General features: G+C 39.7%; 1 protein-coding gene across 1 annotated transcript in view; it reads left to right on the top strand.

The window, feature by feature from the left end:
- The window catches only part of ICE1 (interactor of little elongation complex ELL subunit 1), a 191,793-nt gene extending 172,807 nt beyond the window's left edge, over positions 1-18,986 (top strand). Inside the window, exons 18-20 of the mRNA XM_040434319.1 lie at positions 832-938; positions 12,986-13,084; positions 17,968-18,986. Of these exons, the coding sequence (XP_040290253.1) occupies positions 832-938; positions 12,986-13,084; positions 17,968-18,155 (394 nt within the window). The 3' untranslated portion in view covers positions 18,156-18,986. The remainder of the gene's footprint in view (positions 1-831; positions 939-12,985; positions 13,085-17,967) is intronic.
- Positions 18,987-21,755: the final 2,769 nt, after the last annotated feature.

Raw genomic sequence — 21,755 nt, forward strand, 5'->3', positions numbered from 1 at the left:
CGCCATCAGAATATAGCGATGCAAAGAAAATTTAGATTTTTCTAAAGGTTATTTATTTTTTTAGTAGTAAAAAAAAAAACTGTTCAAGTTTGGTATCGCCGCATTCGTATTGAACTGCAGAACCACCTGTGTGCCAGAAACTGTATTTTCTTTTGTTTTGAGCACGTAGTTTTTACAGTTAGTGAAAATGTTGTGATTTAGCATTTTATACTAATGAGAAAATGTAGGAAACCTACTCTTATTTACAAAAAGTTTTTGGCATCAAAACACATAAGGTTGAGTTCACATCTGTGTTGACTTTTCGGTTATTTTGGTTCCTCGGGGAAAAAAAACGGATTTGTGAAATGTATTGAAAAACTAATGCAAATTGTGCTCAAAATAACCCTTTCAAACAAATGGGGGTTAATGCCTCATGTACACGACCCTATTTTCCATCCATGCCTGATTGATTGCGCATAGATGATCTGTGTGCTGTCTTCATCCGTATATATCTGCTCTGCAAGTTATAGAACATGTTATATTTGTGGACTAAAATAGCTAGTTCTCGATATAGTAGTGAGAAAAATGCACACAGAAAGATCGGTGGTGTGCAGACCACAATACTGTTGCAATCATGTGCATGAAACCTAAAACGGATCCGATTTTTCTATTGTTCCTCTGAGGGAACAGAAATATGGAAAAATCAACTCGAATGTGAACTACTGAAGATGATATTTTCTCTAGCCCTCAGCATACTTTTACAAAAAAACTCAACAATTAGAAGACTAAAATCCATATGTATACATGTTTACATTGTAATGTCTTATATCTGTACTGCTTTATTTTTTCTAGTAAAGAACTTTGGCCAATTTTGGATAAGTGGGTGAAGCGCAAAAAGGGCAACCTAACTGTTCAGTTTATCCCAGACATTATTATTTCCACCGTGCTTCGTCTTATTGGTAAGTATTAAAATAATTCACTGTCTTTCTTCTATGCTCTGGAGAAAAAAATAAAAAAAAGTCCCTTTTACACGACACAACATGCAGCGATCTCCTTCACAGTATGATAATAACTACTGCGATCCCGCATCCATATACCGGATTATTGTTTCTAGGAGGCAGATAGCTGCTTAGACAGCAGAATCCATGATTGGTGCACCTGCACGAAAGACAGGATCAACCGATGATCGGTGGCACGTTTACATGGGCAGATTGAGAACAAGCGTTCCCGATAATTTGCTCTTGTAAATCCACCTTTATTCACATGTCAGTTTTTGGTCAGTGATCTCTATCAATGATAGTCAGCCCAAACCAGGAGTTGAGGCTACACAGAAATAAGATATAATGGAACGATTTTAATAATTTGTGTGGTTTTGACCTACACCTGGTTATGGCTCTCAATCACTGATGAAAGTCACTGACCAAACAGTGACTGTGTGAATAAGGCCTTATGTTTAAGGGAGTGCTAACATTTGATGGCAGGTACGCCAACACAGACTCAAGCAGTAACAGATTTCAAATATTATCCTTGTGAGAAAATTACCCTTTTTTGTATAAACCCAAGCAAAATTATTTGACTGCATTTTAATGAAGGTAAGGAGCTGAGGAAGCAGAAAAAGGCAGTGTAGTGTGGGCTCAGTCTGTGCCTTCCTGTTCACACTGGTGGACCGAATGTGAGTGCTTTATCATGCTGAAGTGTGATTATTGGACACCATTTCAAGTGGCCGCACAATGTCGATCGGACAATGTCGCATCAGCCTATTGCATTCAGTTCTGATTACAGCTGATTACACAGGGAGATGTGCTGCCAATAATTGTACATTTCTTTGTTCTTTATCTGCTGATATACAGGCCAGTTATCTGGAATGAGTGTCCCTGTGAACTTACTCCTAGTAATTGGCCAAAAAAAAATAATCGCCAAAAATTCCTTCACTGCGGAGTACGGCACTCATTGGTTTCTTGCGAACACCCCCCAGCCCAGTACAAGTTATATCTGTGTGACAGGCATCATGCAGCAACCACTTACTACACTTACCCTTTAATGACCAACCTGTGGGCCCTAGGCCAGGGCTACAAGTGTCGCGTGACAGAGGGAACAACTACACTGCAACTTGTCACGTGACATTTATGTCTCGGGATTGTTGTGCAATATTTTTTGTAGTGATAGTAGTCACCTTGTAGCCATAGCCTTAATGACCTGACGCTTGCCTGATTTAGCGCACATGGTGATTTAATAGTTTAATAGGTGGTTTTAATAACTTTGTTGGACTACCAAAATAATTTTAAATATACTTTTATGGGATTTTTTTTTTTCTACATTTTATTTTGCGAAAACTGCAAAATATTTTGAAAAAGTCAAACTATAGCTCCTTATTCTTTAAATATGAAAACACCTAAATAAATTTATTAAAATGAGTTCCCTGTTTTGTGTAATATGTAGTGTTTCACATAAGTTTTTTAACGTTTTTTTTTTTTTTTTTTTTTGGGCATAAAGTATGTTGCCCAATTGGCCATGACAAGACCTGGGGACACTTAAGTATATATTTTTTTCCACTTAATTTATTTTTGACACTTATGGTCATTAACCACTTCACATCTGGGCCGTTTGCCCCCTTCCTGACCAGGCCTAATTTTGCAAATCTGAAATCTCACTTTATGTGGTAATAACTTTGGAACGCTTTTACTTATCCAAGTCATTCAGAGATAGTTTTCTCGTGACACATTGTACTTCATGCTAGTCATAAATTTGAGTCAATATATTTCACCTTTATTTATGAAAAAATCCCAAATTTACCCAAAAAATTAATAAATTCTCAATTTTCTAAATTTCAATTTCTCTTCTTTTAAAACAGAAAATGATACTTCATAAAATATTTATTACTGAACATTCCCCATATGTCTACTTTATGGTGGCATCATTTTGGAAATGTAATTTTATTTTTTTAGGACATTAGAAGGCTTAGAAGTTTAGAAGCAATACAATTTTTAAGAAAATTGCCCAACCCCACTTTTAAAGGACCAGTTCAGGTCTGAAGTCACTTTGTGGAGCCTACATAGTGGATAACCCCATTTTAGAAACTACACCCCTCAAGTTACTTAAAACCGATTTTGCAAACTTTGTCTACTTTTTAGGCGTTCCACAAGAATTAAAGGAAAATGGAGATCAAATTTTAAAATTTCACTTTTTTGGCAGATTTTCCATTTTAATCCAATTTTCTTTCTTTAACACATCGATGGTTAACAGCCAAACAAAACTCAATATTTATTACCCAGATTCTGCGGTTTACAGAAACACCCCACATGTGGTCATAAACTGTTGTATGGGCACACGGCAGGGTGCAGAAGAAAAGAAGAGCCACATGGTTTTTAGATGCCATGTCCCATTTGAAGCCCCCTTGACGCACCCTTACAGTAGAAACGCCCAAGAAGTGACCCCATTTTGGAAACTAGGGGACAAGGTGCCAGTTTTATCATTCATTATAACACTTTATGGGGCAAGGTGACAAAAAAATTGATTGTTTTAATTTATTTATTTTTACAGCGTTCCCCTGAGGGGTTCGGTCAAGTGACATTTTTATAGAGCAGATCGTTATGGATGTGGCGATACCTAATATGTATACTTTTTCTTATTTAAGTTTTACACAATAATAGCATTTTTTTAATAAAATATTTTTTTAATGTGTCTATGTTCTGAGAGCTATTGGTTTTTTTATTTTTTGAGAGATTTTCTTATGTATTTTTTGTGGGATGAGGTGACTGTTTTATTGGTACCATTTTGTGGGACATATACGCCTTTTTGATCACTTGGTGTTGTACTTTTTGTGATGTAAGGTGACAAAAATGGCTGTTTTTTTTAATGCTGTTTATCGGAATGGGTCGATCATGTGATATATTTATAGAGCCGGCAGTCACTGACGCGGCAATACCAAATATGTCTTATTTTATTTTTTTCTATTTTTACATTTTTTTTAATTTCTTATTTGGGTTATTTTTATTTTTTTACATGTGAGACTTAAATTTTTTTAATTTTACACTTTTCGTCCCCCATAAGGTCATACAAGACCTCTGGGGGGCATTTTTTTTTTTTTTAAATCAAGTAATTTTTATTAAAACATTTTTCCCTTTTGTATAGATAAGCATACATCAAATACACATTGATATAAACAAATGTATGCCCAACTTGGGCACAATAATACACAAAGTATAAACCCTGAAGAGTAAAACCCCCCCCCCCCCCCCCTTTAACCTGCACCCCACCACAATGTCAGCTCAGTTTTCTCCTCCACAAATACTGAGAAACGCCTACCTCTGTTTCTACCATAACCCGTTCATCCGTACCGTCCCATTATCATGTTTCACTTCATCTTATTCTAGGCATCCATCCTAATTGCAAGGATAGAAGACGTCCAGTGGGTAGTCCTGGCGTACTCAACCACGGTCCCCATATAGATTCAAACTTCTTACTCACACCTCTTTTAAAGTACACCCCCCTTAGCAAGATGAGAATACCCAAGCAAGCAAGACTATTTACCATACTAAAAGTCCAAAGAGAAAGTTACAGAGCCAGGGTAGAAATTAGAATACATGGAGAGAGACTTTAAAAATTATACGGGGGGGCAGCAGCGCGTGTTAGCTCTCGCTGTCTACAGCAAATATCCTGCTCTGTTAATGCCCGGTTTCCTTCTGGAGGGGTCTGATGGCCGGAGGAACTGCCAAGAAGAGCAAGTAGACGGCAGGTGCTGAGCGCGGTGCACAAGATGGCGCCGGCACGCTCTCCACGGTAAAGAAGCAGGGCAGAGCGGGAGGTGTGCCGAGGGCTGCAGCGAACTCCAGGGCACCACTGAAGATGCCAGAGTTGCAGGGACCCTACGTGGAAGAGGATCTGGAGGTGGAGGAGACAACCCAGACTACAGCAGGAGGAACCCATGAGGACACTATGGAGGTTGTGAGACAGCTAGGATAGTGGAGAAGAGGGCCATGTCTCCCCAGAGTGCAGAGCCGACGCTAAAAGATGTCTTCAGGGCAGTTACTCGGTGTGGTGTGACCCTGACAGCATTACAGCAGCAAATGGGGTCCCTTAGGCAAGAGTTCACCTTTATTCGCTATGATCTGCAGAAAGTTAATGGAAGAATGGTGGAGGTGGAGGGTCATGTCAGTGACGTACCCATGAACAACAGATCTCAGCATTGATAGTCAAGACCGATGATTTGGAGAACCGTCTTAGACGCAACAATGTACGTCTCCTGGGGATTCCTGAAAAAGTTGAGGAACAAGAACCTACGTCTTGCTTTGAAACATGGCTTAAAGACGTCTTTGGCACTGGGGTGCTTTCCCCATTTATTTGCGGTGGAATGGGCCAAGAGTCCCCACCAGACCTCTGCCGCCGGGTGCACACCCACAACCTGTTCTGATTAAATTATTTCACTACAGGGACAGGGATGCCATTTTGAGTGCTGCCAGAAACCACCCTGGCATCACCATCAACAGGCAAACAATTGCATTTTTTGAGGACTTATCTTCCGGAGTCCAAAAGAAGCGTAGCCAGTTCCTGAATGTCAAGCGGCGACTTCGTTCCCTGCAAGTGTCTTATTCTTTGATGTACCAGGCACGTCTGCGGGTGGCTGCACTGGGATCTGTTCATTTCTTCAATGCATCAAAAGATGCGGCCACATGGATCGACCAGCATGAACGTCGGCTGCGACAGGAGGAGAGATGATGGCCGTTCGTCTATCTCAAGTTTGTACCCTTGGTTGCTACTGAGCGACCTATTGGAAAGATATCCCTCTACTGAACTGCCCACAGAGCGCAAGTGTCCTTTTATGGCATGGGACGATCTGGCTCTGCAGAAGTAGAGAGTTTGAAACGTTACTTAGATGTCTGGTTTCATGGAGGACTTCTGGGGATCTTCTCTACCATGTCTGTATTGCTGCTCTGTATCTGTGATATCATGCCTGTCTGTTGGTATGATACCACCACTGTATCACCAGTACCTACAATGCTCCTATTATGTTATGTTATCAGCTGGGTCATGCTTCTGATGTTCAAGTATGGCTAATGTATTTAATATTTTGAGCTGGAATGTGCGTGGCATGGGTGACCTGTCAAAGCGATTTGCCGTGATGGATTATCTGCGCCCGTATTTCCCCGCTATTATACAGTCAGGTCTATAAATATTGGGACATCGACACAATTCTGACATTTTTGGCTCTATACACTTCACATGCATTTCACTTGCTGAAGACAAAACTGAAAGGAAAATGCCCCAAGAGCAAGCAGGAACTGAAGACCGTTGCAGTAGAGGCCTGGCAGAGCATCACCAGAGATGAAACCCAGCATCTGGTGAGGTCTATACATTCCAGACTTCAGGCTGTATTTGACTGCAAAGGATTTGCAACCAAGTATTAAAAAGTGAAAGTTTGATTTATGATTATTGTGTCCCATTACTTTTGGTCCCTTAACAAGTGGGAGGTACATATGCAAACTGTTGTAATTCCTACACTGTTCACCTTATTTGGATGTAAATACCCTCAAATTAAAGCTGACAGTCTGCAGTTAAAGCACACATTGTTTGTTTCATTTCAAATCCATTGTGGTGTATAGAGCCAAAAATGTTAGAATTGTGTCGATGTCCTAATATTTATGGACCTGACTGTATGTTTGCAAGAAACCCATTTTACAAAGGAGGGGCACAGGTATTCCATAGGTCATGGATGAGTCTTACATTCCACTCTGTGTTCTCTAGCTATTCCCGTGGGGTTAGCGTCCTGGTCCATAAATCAATTCCCTTCCAGGTTCAGTCATCCAGTATCGACCCTGACAGCCGCTATATCTGCATTCGCTGTACTATCTTCACGCAGGAGTACCTGCTAGTATCACTATATATACCTCCACCTTATAGCAGTGTGGCGTTGAGAGGCGCCCTGACATTTATTAATAGTAACCCTGATATACCAGTTGTTATGGTGGGAGATTTCAACAATACTATTCATCTTTACTGGGATAGATATGGGGGGGGGGGGCACAGGCGGATGCTGATGGCCCTGTATTAGCCTATGGCAAATTGTTAGAGGAGCTGGCCCTGATGGATTTGTGGCGTACCCGACATTCCATTGTGCGTCAGTCTTCTTGCTATACCAGATCGCACGAGGCCTTATCACGTATTGGTCTGGCACTAGGATCTGAGTTGGTGTGCAGACAGGTGGTGGAGGTGAAGTACTTGACTAGGGCTTTGTCTGACCTTTCCCCTTTGTTTTTACATCTGTCCGCCGCACCGTTCCCTTCTCTCAGCGGCTGTGGACGTTTAACTCTTTTAGGTACAGAAATACTTTACCGCTTTACAGGGGGTGGACGGGATGGAAATTGTGGATAGCCAGGCCATAGTGTCTGTATTTAGCTCCTTTTATGCTGATTTATATCAGTCACGTCTAGGTTGTAATAGGGAAGATATATCATAATATCTACATGGGGTATCCTTGCCTAGGCTGTCAGATTCAGATAGAGCGTACCTTGATGGTCCGTTACACGGGTACTGATGGGCTGCTGGTAGAAATTTATAAGAAGTTTGGAGATATCTTACTGCCCCAGTTGTTGAAGGTTTACCAGGAGGCCTCGGAAACGGGGAAGCTTCCGGCATCCATGCCGGAGGCTATTATAGTTGTTCTCCATAATGCTGGGGCAAGAGGCCAGCAGCCAGTCCTCTCCAAAACCCAGTGGCGAGGTTGGTTTCGCCACAACCGTCCACCTGTTTATTAAAAAAAAAAAAACACATGGGATATTCACTAGATTGTTATTAAAAAGAAATATGAAAATGTGCCATTACTTTGGTAGGGGTCTGACCTCTGGGACCTCCACTAATCCTGAGAATAAAGGGGATTGCCACCCTCTAAGCTTTCCCTTAATGACAGTGCCCCAGCCAAGCCCTGTGCGGAATTGTAGTGCAGCCTCATTCAAACATTTTGTTTTTCTTGGACAACACTAGAGCATAGAAACCTATACTTTTGCTACAGACTCTTGTAAAGGACAATTAAATTGAAAATAGAGCTTTTGTTTCCTGGACATTGTTCCATTATGTGGTCTACTGTTTTTCACAAATTTTCCAAGAACCCCATCTAGTCAAAATATGCCTTTTCATCCAACATTTACAGTCTGTGGGTTGTTTGCCTTAACTGTTGTTGGTCAGTAACACCAGGGCATTTCTTAAAGGCTGTGTATACCTTCAGGGGCAGTTTTTTTTAATGATTGCAATTTACTCTTTTGGCCTAAAAATTTTTTTTTCAATTGTACTTTATAAAAAAAATATTCAGCCGTTCTATCACAAAAAAGGGTACTTTTCTAGCTGTATGAATTCTATTTTCAATTTGTGCCGGTCATCTAATAACCCTTATCTCTAAATTACTAAAAGGTCATAAACACTTATTTAAGCCACATTCTTTTCAGTATGATATGAATTGAGTTATGAGTGTTTAGATCTGAGATACGGAGCCGTCAGGCTGATGAAAAATTGTAAAAATACACATTCTGCTACTAGAGAATCTTAATTAATCCTTCGGAGGCAATTTTTGCTTATTATTGCATTTTTAGCTAAAAATCTTATTTTCAATTGGCCAATATTTTTCTAACACTGTGAACAGTACTTTCACTTTGTGCCGGTCATCTAATAAACCTTATCTGTAAACTACTAAGATGTTACCATTATGTAAATCACATTCCTATCAGTAAGATGAGAACTGGGCTATGAGTGTTTATAATGTCAGAGCAGAGATAAGGACCGTCAGCTCCCCAAATGATTGAGAAGACAGAAAATCCACCGGCTGCTACTACAGCATCTCAGGTACTTTTAAAGACCATTTGAAAAAAATTATTTTTAGCTCAAAATAAGTACAATGCAATAATAATAATAAAAAAATGCCCTCAGAGGCTGTACAGAGAAGGGGCTCAAAATTATTTTTAAAGACTAATTGAAAAAAACTGTTAGTACAGTGCAATAACAAAAACAAGCTCCCAACGGTGTACATAGCCTTTAACCTCTTGCCTAACGCCGAAAGGCGTCATTGCGGCGGCTCTCCCAGGCTACACTAACGCCGATTGGCGTCTTCTCGCGTGAGCCGAGATTTCCTGTGAACGCGCGCACACGTTCACAGGAAAGGAAGGTAAGCGAGTGGATCTCCAGCCTGCCAGCGGCGATCGTTCGCTGGCAGGCTGGAGATGCGATTTTTTTTTCAACCCCTAACAGGTATATTAGACGCTGTTTTGATAACAGCGTCTAATATACCTACTACCTGGTCCTCTGGTGGTCTCTTTTGTTTGGATCGACCACCAGAGGACACAGGTAGCTCAGTAATATGTAGCACCACTACACTACACCCCCCCCTGTCACTTATTAACCCCTTATTCACCCCTGATCACCCCATATAGACTCCCTGATCACCCCCCTGTCATTGATCACCCCCTTGTAAGGGTCCATTCAGACGTCCGTATGATTTTTACGGATCCACTGATATATGGATCGGATCCGCAAAACACATACGGACGTCTGAATGGAGCCTTACAGGGGGGTGTTCAAAGACGGGGGTGATCACCCCATATAGACTCCCTGATCACCCCCCTGTCATTGATCACCCCCCTGTCATTGATCACCCCCTTGTAAGGTTCCATTCAGACGTCCGTATGATTTTTACGGATCCACTGATACATGGATCGGATCCGCAAAACACATACGGACGTCTGAATGGAGCCTTACAGGGGGGTGATCAATGACGGGGGGGGATCACCCCCATATAGACTCCCTGATCACCCCCCTGTCATTGATAACCCCCCTGTAAGGCTCCATTCAGACATTTTTATTGGCCCAAGTTAGCGGAAAATTTTTATTTTTTTTCTTACAAAGTCTCATATTCCACTAACTTGTGTCAAAAAATAAAATCTCACATGAACTCACCATACGGAATCCAAATGCGTAAAATTTTTTAGACATTTATATTCCAGACTTCTTCTCACGCTTTAGGGCCCCTAAAATGCCAGGGCAGTATAAATACCCCACATGTGACCCCATTTCGGAAAGAAGACAGCCCAAGGTATTCGCTGAGGGGCATATTAAGTCCATGAAAGATTGAAATTTTTGTCCCAAGTTAGCGGAAAGGGAGACTTTGTGAGAAAAAACAAAAAAAAATCTATTTCCGCTAACTTGTGGCAAAAAAAAAAAAATTTCTATGACCTCGCCATGTCCCTCATTGAATACCTTGGTGTGTCTTCTTTCCAAAATGGGGTCACATGTGGGGTATTTATACTGCCCTGGCATTTTAGGGGGCCCTAAAGCGTGAGAAGAAGTCTGGGATCCAAATGTCTAAAAATGCCCTCGTAAAAGGAATGTGGGCCCCTTTGCGCATCTAGGCTGCAAAAAAGTGTCACACATCTGGTATCGCCGTACTCAGGAGAAGTTGGGGAATGTGTTTTGGGGTGTCATTTTACATATACCCATGCTGGGTGAGAGAAATATCTCGGTCAATTGCCAACTTTGTATAAAAAAAATGGGAAAAGTTGTCGTTTGCCGAGATATTTATCTCACCCAGCATGGGTATATGTAAAATGACACCCCAAAACACATTGCCCAACTTCTCCTGAGTACGGCAATACCACATGTGTGACACTTTTTTGCAGCCTAGGTGGGCAAAGGGGCCCACATTCCAAAGAGCACCTTTCGGATTTCACCGGCCATTTTTTACAGATTTTGATTTCAAACTACTTCTCACGCATTCGGGCCCCTAAAATACCAGGGCAGTATAACTACCCCACAAGTGACCCCATTTTGGAAAGAAGACACCCCCAGGTATTTCGTGATGGGCATAGTGAGTTCATGGAAGTTTTTATTTTTTGTCACAAGTTAGTGGAATATGAGACTTTGTAAGAAAAAAAAAAAAAATCATCATGTTCCGCTAACTTGTGACAAAAAATAAAAAATTCTAGGAACTCGCCATGCCCCTCACGGAATACCTTGGGGTGTCTTCTTTCCAAAATGGCCGGTGAAATCCTAAAGGTGCTCTTTGGAATGTGGGCCCCTTTGCCCACCTAGGCTGCAAAAAAGTGTCACACGTGGTATCGCCGTACTCAGGAGAAGTTGGGGAATGTGTTTTGGGGTGTCATTTTACATATACCCATGCTGGGTGAGATAAATATCTTGGTCAAATGCCAACTTTGTATAAAAGAAAATGGGAAAAGTTGTCTTTTGCCGAGATATTTCTCTCACCCAGCATGGGTATATGTAAAAAGACACCCCAAAACACATTGCCCAACTTCTCCTGAGTACGGCGATACCAGATGTGTAACACTTTTTTGCAGCCTAGGTGGGCAAAGGGGCCCACATTCCAAAGAGCACCTTAAGGATTTCACCGGCCATTTTTTACAGATTTTGATTTCAAACTACTTACCACACATAAGGGCCCCTAGAATGCCAGGGCAGTATAACTATCCCACAAGTGACCCCATTTTGGAAAGAAGACACCCCAAGGTATTTCGTGATGGGCATAGTGAGTTCAAGGAAGTTTTTATTTTTTGTCACAAGTTAGTGGAATATGAGACTTTGTAAGGAAAAAAATAAATTTAAAAAAAATCATCATTTTCCGCTAACTTGTGACAAAAAATAAAGTTTTATGAACTCACTATGCCCATCAGCGAATACCTTAGGGTGTCTACTTTCCAAAATGGGGTCATTTGTGGGGTGTTTGTACTGTCTGGCCATTGTAGAACCTCAGGAAACATGACAGGTGCTCAGAAAGTCAGAGCTGCTTCAAAAAGCAGAAATTCACATTTTTGTACCATAGTTTGTAAACGCTATAGCTTTTACCCAAACCATTTTTTTTTTTTACCCAAACATATTTTTTTTTTATCAGACATGTAGAACAATAAATTTAGAAAAAAAATTATATATGGATGTCGTTTTTTTTGCAAAATTTTACAACTGAAAGTGAAAAATCTCATTTTTTTGCAAAAAAATCTGTAAATTTCGATTAATAACAAAAAAAGTAAAAATGTCAGCAGCAATGAAATACCACCAAATGAAAGCTCTATTAGTGAGAAGAAAAGGAGGTAAAATTAATTTGGGTGGTAAGTTGCATGACCGAGCAATAAACCGCTAAATTTGTGGAATGCCGATTTGTAAAAAAGTGCCTGGTCACTAGGGGGGAATAAACCTGTGGTCCTTAAGTGGTTAAATGGTAACTAACTTTTCACACGATTTCTAATAAATCGATAGTACAAGCGACCATAAGACACTTTATAATATATCTTATCAGAAAAAACTGTCCAGTTCTCCTGTTATCAGGTGTTGTCAGTAATTGTCATAGAGTATAGAATCCATTAATGTTTGCAATCCTTGGAAACAGTTCCCCTGCAACTATGGCCCAGATTTACTAAGGTGTCTGCGGCAAAAATATGTCTTTAAAAAAATAAAAATAAATCTAGGTTTTCTACACTTTTCTGACATGGTCAATGAGGAGGTGTGGCTTAGCAGAAAGTGGGTGGAGCCTGCAATGCATCACTTTGTGTCAAATGTTTGGAGCAATTCTGGCATAAAAAGTAAGCTAGCCAATTGTGGATATAGTCAGAGAAAAGTGGCTATCCTTGAGCCAGATTTATCATCTAGCCTGAACGTATGTGATGAATCTGATGCAGTTCTAGACAGCCTGTCTAAGCTTACACCATATATAGGATTAGTAAATGTGCGCCTATGATTCTCCTCTGCATTGGTACGGTAAATTGTTTCAATACAGTGACATTTAGTTGGTGCAGTTTAGGTCAATCCTTTTGTAATAACAGTAAAAAAATTTGGACAGATGTATTCCAGTATAGCATTGTATACCCCAGCCTTTGCACATGGCTGTGAATATTTTGCATTGAGTATCTAAAAAGCCTAAAAGAACACATTTGTGAAATGTGCTATGAACTGTTATATGTATAGAAATGTTAACTATTTATTTTTGATTTAATCATTTGTATGGGGATTCATTTTTTAGGACATCTTTGTCAGATGGGTTTGAAAGAAGGATTTATTACAGCTGTGAAGAACATTACTTCTGTTATTGTTACATTCGTCAGCCATGCAAATGAAGAAGGTAAGCTTTTCATTTACCATACACCCTTGATCATTATTTAAAGGGATTATCCAATAAATGTAACCATTTTTTTTTTTTATTGCGTATCCGAGGCCCTTCATTCCATGATGTGGGTGGGCCATCAGCTCATCCGCACCTATTTTTCCCTGGATGAATTTTCTTTAGCTCTTGTTAACCCCTTCCTGCGTTGCATAGAAAATAGTGTCTGACATAGACCCAGAGATGCATGTGGTACCCACAATTCTGTCTACATGCATTTGTAAATTTAGAAGTAGGATGAATGGAATGTGTCTGGGCTGCTTCACCTCCTTCACTATAAGATCACTTTATGCACTGCATGTTGGTCCGCCTCTGAATGCAAGAGAAGGTGAACCGGAAGGATAAACCGCAGGGAGAACTACCAGAGTGGAAAAGGTTATGTACAAAGAAATCCTATTTTATTGCATATGTATTGCAATAATACTTTATTTGAAATGACCTGTTAATTGCATAGGAATACATTTTGTGGGATAACTCCTTTAACCCCTTAGGGACCGGGCTCATTTTCACCTTAAGGACCAGGCCATTTTTTGCAAATCTGACCAGTGTCACTTTGTGGTGATAACTTTAAAACGCTTTGACTTATCCGGGCCATTCTGAGATTTTTTTTTTCGTCACATATTGTACTTCATGAAACTGGTAAAATGGTGTCCAAAATTCATTTTTATTTATTTAAAAAAAATACCAAATTTTCCAAAAATTTGGAAAAATTAGCAAATTAAGTTTCAATTTCTCTACTTCTATAATACATAGTAATACCTACAAAAATAGTTATTACTTTACATTCCCCAATTAAAAACCCACTTTTTAAGGACCAGTTCAGGTCTGAAGTCACTTTGTGAGGCTTACATAATAGAAACCACACAAAAATTATTCCATTCTAGAAACATCACCCCTCAAGGTATTTAAAACTGATTTTTACAAACTTTGTTAACCCTGGATTTTACAAACTTTGTTAATGGAAAATAGAGAGACAATTTCAAAATTTAACTTTTTGGGCAGATTTTCATTTTAGTAATTTTTTTCCAGTTACAAAGCAAGGGTTAACAGCCAAACAAAACTCAATATTTATGGCCCTAAATTCTGTAGTTTACAGAAACACCCCATATGTGGTCGTAAACTGCTGTAGGGGCACACTGCAGGGCACAGAAGGAAAGAAATGCCATATGGTTTTTGGAAGGCAGATTTTGCTGGATTGGTTTTTTGACACCATGTCCCATTTGATGCACCCCTAGAGTAGAAACTCCAAAAAAGTGACCCCATTTTAGAAACTACGGGATAGGGTGGCAGTTTTGTTGGTACTTATTTAGGGTACATATGATTTTTGGTTGCTCTATATTACATTTTTTTTTGAGGCAAGGTAGCAAGAAATAGCTGTTTTGGCACAGTTTTTATTTACAACATTCATCTGACAGGTTAGATCATGTGGTAGTTTTATAGAGCAGGTTGTCACGGACGCGGCGATACCTACTATGTATACCATTTTTTTATTTATGTGAGTTTTACACAATGATTTCATTTTTGAAACAAAAAAAAAAATCATGTTTTAGTGTTTCCATAGTTTTTTCAGTTTTTGGGCTATTATCTTGGGTAGGGTATGATTTTTGCGGGATGAGATGACTGTTTGGCACTATTTTGGGGTGCCTATGACTTTTTGATCGCTTGCCATTACACTTTTTGTGATGCAAGATGACAAAAAATTGCTTTTTTTACAGTTTTTTTTATATATATATTTTTTACTGTGTTCACCTGAGGGGTTAGGTCATGTGATATTTTTATAGAGCAGGTTATTACGGACGTGGCGATACCTAATATGTATTCTTTTTTTCAAGTTTTACACAATACCAGCTTTTTTAAAACAAAAAAAATGTTTGTCTCCATATTCTGAGCCATTTTTTTTATTTTTCTGGGCGATTGTCTTAGGTAGGGACTCATTTTTTGTGGGATGAGGCAACTTAGATCGGTACTAATTTGGTGGGCATACGCCTTTTTGATCGCTTATCGGTTTATTCAGCACAGTTTTTTTATTTTTTACGGTGTTCATCTGAGGGGTTAATTTTTTGGGGGGAAAACTTTTTTTTATACTCTCACAGGCTCTTCACCGGAAGGCAACGCTGATGCCTAAGGAAGGCATCGCGCTGCCTTCCATGCCATCGGGTCCCCATTACAGCCGCACGGGGACCCCCCTCCCCCCGCGCATTGTCCCAGGGTGCCTGCTCATGTATCCTTAAGTACCAGGACATCATGACCTACTGGTACGTCATATGTTCCCCATATTACTTTTTTTTTTTTTTTCCCAATTACTTCCTAAGTGCAAAATGATGTATTCTGGCCTGAGAGCCAAAAATTGCCATATTTTGGTTTCTCCTACTTTTTAAATGCTCATGTGGCAATATTTTGTCACAGACGTTTTTAAGCCATCCTGACCATTGGCCCCGGCAATTTCACTAACATTTACGTCTGTTTCGATGCATAAATGAAGTCTGAAACCTACTGCAGTCAGCCACTGGAGTGCACAGACTGCCGGAGCATAGGCCTAATTTAATGATGCTGCAGGTAACGATCCAAAAGAGGAGCGCAGGATACCAAAAGTGTTTCTTTATTGCACATGTAATGCATTTCAAAGACGTGCTGCCTTCTTCATCAGACAGTCAATGCACGGTAATGAGCACAATTTCTATGAATCCAAGAGACCTCTAAAACGTCCAATGATATTTTAGGCAAACATTGGCAATTGCTGTTGTGTGACCAAGTTCTGAAAGAGTTGGTACCCAATAAACCAACTATTACTTATAGGCGGAGCCAGTCTCTTAAAAATGTACTGGCCCCTAGTTTCTTGAAACCCTTTACTGTTGAACCCTGTTCAGACCAGCATGTCTCGCATTCAATTTTACCAGTAGTTTCTGTTAGACACAAAACTTGAGGAACCATACATATATTTGTTAGAGGTAACAGACGAGCTGTTTGACATAAGGAGGTTTTTAAATTCATGTCTGTCATCTCTCTCCCCTCCTGTCCCTGTAGACTACAGTATGTTGGGCAGACCATCCAGCTTGTGAAAGAGATTGAACCGACATCGGAGTAATATTTATTTCGGCAGGACTAACCATAGTGTTTCCAGAATGTCCTTAGTAAGGATTTCTCCCTACTGAGATTAATAATTCTTGAGCAGATCCCTGAGACCACTTAGGAAAAGTCAATAGGGAGGCTTATTGGACCTTCTGGCTACGTACTTTAATGCCGAGGGTCTCAAGGCTATTTAACGAGTGAGATTTAGAAATGAATGTAGTACATCACTTTTTTTTTTTTTTTTTTATACAATGTATTTATATTCAATATATTTTTCTGTGTGTATGATTATGTATAGTCTCCATCCTTTAACTGTCCCCTATTGTATATTTTATACTTAGTGATTTTACTTAAGTTTATTATCCGATCTGAGTTTTATATGTTGCTTTGGTTTATATAAATTGTGCTTCTTACTGTGCATTGATTGTGTCTGAAGAATGCAGCACACCTTTGAAACATGTTACATGTGCTCCTCAACCTGCTTCTTTGGGGCCTTTATCTACAACTTTGAGGTTCGTTTGGATTACCGATGGGAAGTGCTGCGGTTACCTTTGTTTCTTCCTCTGGAGGGCTTCATGTGTGTCTGAGTTGTGCCTGCATTTGCACAACTCTTCTGGTGAGCAACGTTACTTACCTGTTGTCCTAGGCCTCCTTTACCTGAGGTACATCACCTTGGAACGCCCTGCTTTGTGATTTTTGTCTTTCAGTAGTTTAAGATGAGACGCAGGTCTCCTCGTAAATTAGGAGTATTCTCAGGCACCTCAAAGCCTGTTGTAAAATGCTGTTTTTTGATAAATGACCCCCAATAAGTATGGGTCATTTATTTCACGTTCTATGTACAATACGTTTCAGTGTGTAATATACTTTGTGGTCTATATATTGCTAGATATGAACTCCATTCACATAACTGTCTTCTTCACAAGACAGTCTTCCGGTTCGGAGAGTTTGTAAACCCATCACCATCTTACTACTTTTCATGGGCAGACAGTAGGTTGGGACCGTAACTCTTGTTTGGTTCTGGTACATGTACTTTATTCCTTTCTTACTCCCTCTCCACCTCCCCCACATAAAATAAGTCTCTATACACTGCTGTGTTTAATCAGTGAGATGAAACAGTACCCCACACACCCAACTCCAAGCTACATGTATGTCATCTAAGCCAACCAGTACCCTGTTCTGTCCTATTGAAGGGAAAAAACCCAGAAACAGTGGTGTCTACACATGGGTTTGGTTGGTAGAAGTTAATTTGCATACCTTCTTCCATGGAGCACAGACTGTGTAAAATAAGTCCATATACACCACTTATTTTTACATGCCATGGGAAACCTAACCACTCCCCACGCCGAGCTGCCTCTAAAAGTGCTCATACACAGTCATTGGGATCAGCCAAATGGCTATTCCTTTCCTGCTCCTCCATATTTATTTGAGGTGTTGATTGTTACTTTGTAATGTCTAATTTCTCCTGTACATGTACTTTCTAATTGTAAAGTGCTTCAAAATATGTTTGTGCTATAAAAATAAAGATCACCTTAATTGGCATACAACTTTGGTTCTAAAAACAGAATGATAAATGATATTATAATCACGCTGGCATCTTGAAATGGCTGTTCAATAAAGATCATGCCCATACTTTCTGAATGCACATTCATCTGATCTTAATTTGTTGACACTTTATGAATTCTGAACTTACTTAAAGCTTTGCAAACATTGATTCATGTTCTCTATTGTTTGTATGTAAGCCTAATATGTACCAAACCTCCTATTTCATACCACAGGTGTACCGTGGGGTGTGCAGTTGGCATCGGTATATATGCTGTGTGACACTGCTCCTTGTAATCCGGCTCTTGTGCAGCAGACTCTCCAAGCATGGAAAGGGACTACAAAGAACATCATACCACCAGCTGTAATAAACTTTATGCAAGAGATTGCTTCATTGTGTGTTCAAGATAATGGGGTCATTTAAATGTCACCAAAGGGTTAAGGGGTCCTGTTGTCGAGATTCCTCAGCACTGGAGGAGAGAAGTGCCTATTTCTGTTCTGTTTCTACTTAGTTTGCACTTTGATATTTAAGGATGTAAAGCCATTTTTTTTTTTTTCACTTGTAAATGTTTGTTTGCCTGCACAGAGCTCCAGGAAGATTGTAAATGTGTAAATTATTACTGGCTTGTAAAGTTTTTGTAGGGTACATGTATGTAGCCAAAGTTGTATCTATGGAATGTTAAGATGAATGATTTATAATTATTCCCTCTCCATCTTTGAACGGCACAGTACTGAAGATGGCACTGCTCCTTTAACACCTGGAGTGCACACGCCAGCAATGTGAACCAAGTACCAGTCTGAACAGGTACTGGGTTCTTACATGTACTTGTATATTCAAACAGCTTAAACTTTGGGTTACTATTGCATTGCATTACATTATATATGCCCATTGTGAACACACAATCTTTGACAGACGTAGGTTTTGTCCTATAAGACAGCACTACCCGTTTCTGGTGTATTGAAATGTGAGCATGTGATCCCTCCATGATAATTGATGTGGTTGAACTGACAGTCTGCCATCTATTACTAGAACATGTGCACATTCTCTACTAGATGTAAGCATTCTTGTAAAAGGTCATCAGATGTGTGTGCTATTTTGCACGTTACAGTAGCATGCTCTAATTTAATAGTGTTATGCCAAGATTTAAAGGTAGCCCCTATCTACTGGATAGGCGATAAGCGTCTGGATCCTCTCCCATATAAATGGTGCAGCATGCACGCCTCCACTCCATTCATCTCTGTGGAACTGCTGGAGATGGCCGAGTGCTGGTCTGTATCTTTGGCAGTCCCATAGAGCCTGAATGGAGTGGCGGTGCACATGCCTGACTGCTGCTCCATTCAAATGGGTGAACACATGGTCCCAGTTCTTGTGATCAATGGTGGTACTAGCAGTTACTTATCCTGTGGTTAAGGGAGAAGTTTAAAGCTTGGCACAATCCCTTTAATGTATTATTATGTACCGATCAAGCACGGACAATTTAATTTTGCTGTTCCACATATTAAGCAGTCCTAATTTGAAGGCTAACATGTTGCACCTCAGTTATGAAAAAATTGACTTGTTGGTCATTGCAGCCATTAAAAGGTCAATTTTCCTTTTTTCCTATATAGATTTAAAAAATAAACTGACCTGTCAAATGGTCTTTTACTCCCATGGAGACTTATAACAGGAGGTCCATTATTTAGAATGCCTGATGCAGACAGCTGGGACTCCCAATGATAAACTGTTTGAGAAAGCCTTGGCACTTCTGTAAGCACCACAGCCTTCTCACAGCTTACCCTAGGCCAGTGCGGTCATGACCAGCGATCACGTGGTGGCCCTTTACTGGTCACAGGGGTGCTGGGGCCTTCTGAGACAGCTGATCGGCGGGGTTCGCAGATTAGGTGCTGATGACCTAATCAGAAGAGAGGTTATTGGTTACAAAGAGTCAGATTACCCCTTTAATTTTCTGCTCATGCGGCGTTATCTGTACTTTCTTCACCTCATGCTTAGGAAGCTTTTATTTATACACTTCACTTTTTTCATTCTAGAGTTGCGTAAAACTCATGAGTTCTGCATGAAATAGCAATTTACATAGTAATATCCGATATCACTTTTTAAGAGACTGCGTTGAATATGACTTCACAGAATGGCAGGGTAACCACCATGCATTGAAACAGACAGTGACACTTTATGGTATAATGTCATGCAGAGTACAGCTACATCTGTATACAGGGGTGCACTTGTCTCAGCCCACTTTTTTATTTGACATTATGGTTTAAGTGTAGAAAGGAAAATATGTTAAAAGTAATGGAGTTCTATTACACTTTAGCTGCTTTATATTGTTGCATTCTGTGAACCTCTGGCAAGAAGGGAATGCTAAGTATGACAAGTATGTTAAAACCCCATCTAGACTTTTGCAAGCATTTTTAATCCAATTCAACAATTGTTTGTGTATATAGCTCCAATTGAGATCTGAGTCTCTATAGTTGGACTGCAGGTATGCCATGTGTAGTCTGATCCATCAATCGTCCATTTATTCCTTCTGTCTGCCCCTCTTTTATAGTCTAGATAAGCAAGAAGAGATGGGAGTAACTTACAACACAGGCTTTGCTTTGTAGCCTGTAACTATGAAGACTCAGTTTTGCACATGAACTTTTATTTTTTCTGATTTGCAAAGTTGTGTTTCTATTTTAGGTGCCTTGGAACAAAATAATGGGTACAAAAGTACATATCGTTATTGTGTTTTTGTTTTTTTTAAGATGTTGAGTGGATACGCCGCTGCCGAACCAAGTAAAATTGTAGTCTTAGAACTGCTGTTGTACCCATGATACTTGTATAGAAGGGATCATAGTTTTTATTGTTCTCTATAAAGATATCCCTGGTGTGTAAGAACTTTTCTTGTTAAAAATTGATCTACTCTGCAGCCTCCAATTTGCATTAATTTTTGTAATGTCATAGGAATGATGCTGATATGAGAAAATGTTCTTTTTAGATAATCCCAGAAAGCACACGCTGAAAGAGGATGTGTAATCTCACCTGACGTGTGTTAAATACTTGCATTCCCCATGTCAACACCATTCTGGAGCACTTATTTTTATGTTGTACCATTCCTTTATTATTCCTACTAGAAGTTATAGATGAATTGGGCTACTTGTGGTAGCTTGTGGTGTTGTTTTCCAGTATTGAAATCCGGCAGAGGATCTCAATACCGAGAGAAAAATAAAAAGTTTGTTTAGTCCTCATGCATTATGAATGGAAAGAGATCTGTTCAGGATGCAGCAGGATGTCTTAAGTCAATGGTGACGGCTCAGTTTTTTTATGGAGCCTAAAAACGGATCCGTCACCCATGGACTTTGAATGTATTTAGTGACTGATCCTTTTTTTCCATTTTGATTTCACACAACTGCATCCTAACGGAACGGATGCATCCTGAAGTGCAGAATCAAAACAGATCCATTTGATTCCAGTATTGAGATCCTCTGCCGGATCTCGGTACCAGAATTAACAACGCAGTTGTGGCTGTGTCCCTGCACAGTAGGACACTGGCACAGTTATTTGATAGTAGGACACTGGCACAGTTATTTGATAGTAGGACACTGCCAACTGGTAACACCCATCTGGACCTTAATTGTAAACCGCTAGTAATCATTCATAACTTCTAGCAAGAATAATAAATAGCACAGCATAGTCATAAGAACAGAATTATTATGGAGAATGCAAGTATTTGCATTCTGGAGAGATTAGATGGTTTTGAATCTCACATTTGCAGCTAGAATTATAAACTTTTCTTTTACAACCAGGATATTCTTTGGCTTGCATTGGTTCGATGTACCATTCTGATACTGTGTTATTCTTGTACAGTTTAACATATATTCACTGAGATTGAGATTACTCTGGGAATAAATGTATTCATTTTTGTATAGGTCTATAATGTGTTTCACATTTGATGTTATTCCTGTTTAGGAATTTTAATTCCTGTACATAGACTGTATTATAAATCCATGTTTTCAACCATTTGCTTTTTTTGATTTAGTATGCATCTGA

Source organism: Bufo bufo, chromosome 5, assembly GCF_905171765.1.
Source record: "Bufo bufo chromosome 5, aBufBuf1.1, whole genome shotgun sequence".
Taxonomy (NCBI): domain Eukaryota; kingdom Metazoa; phylum Chordata; class Amphibia; order Anura; family Bufonidae; genus Bufo; species Bufo bufo.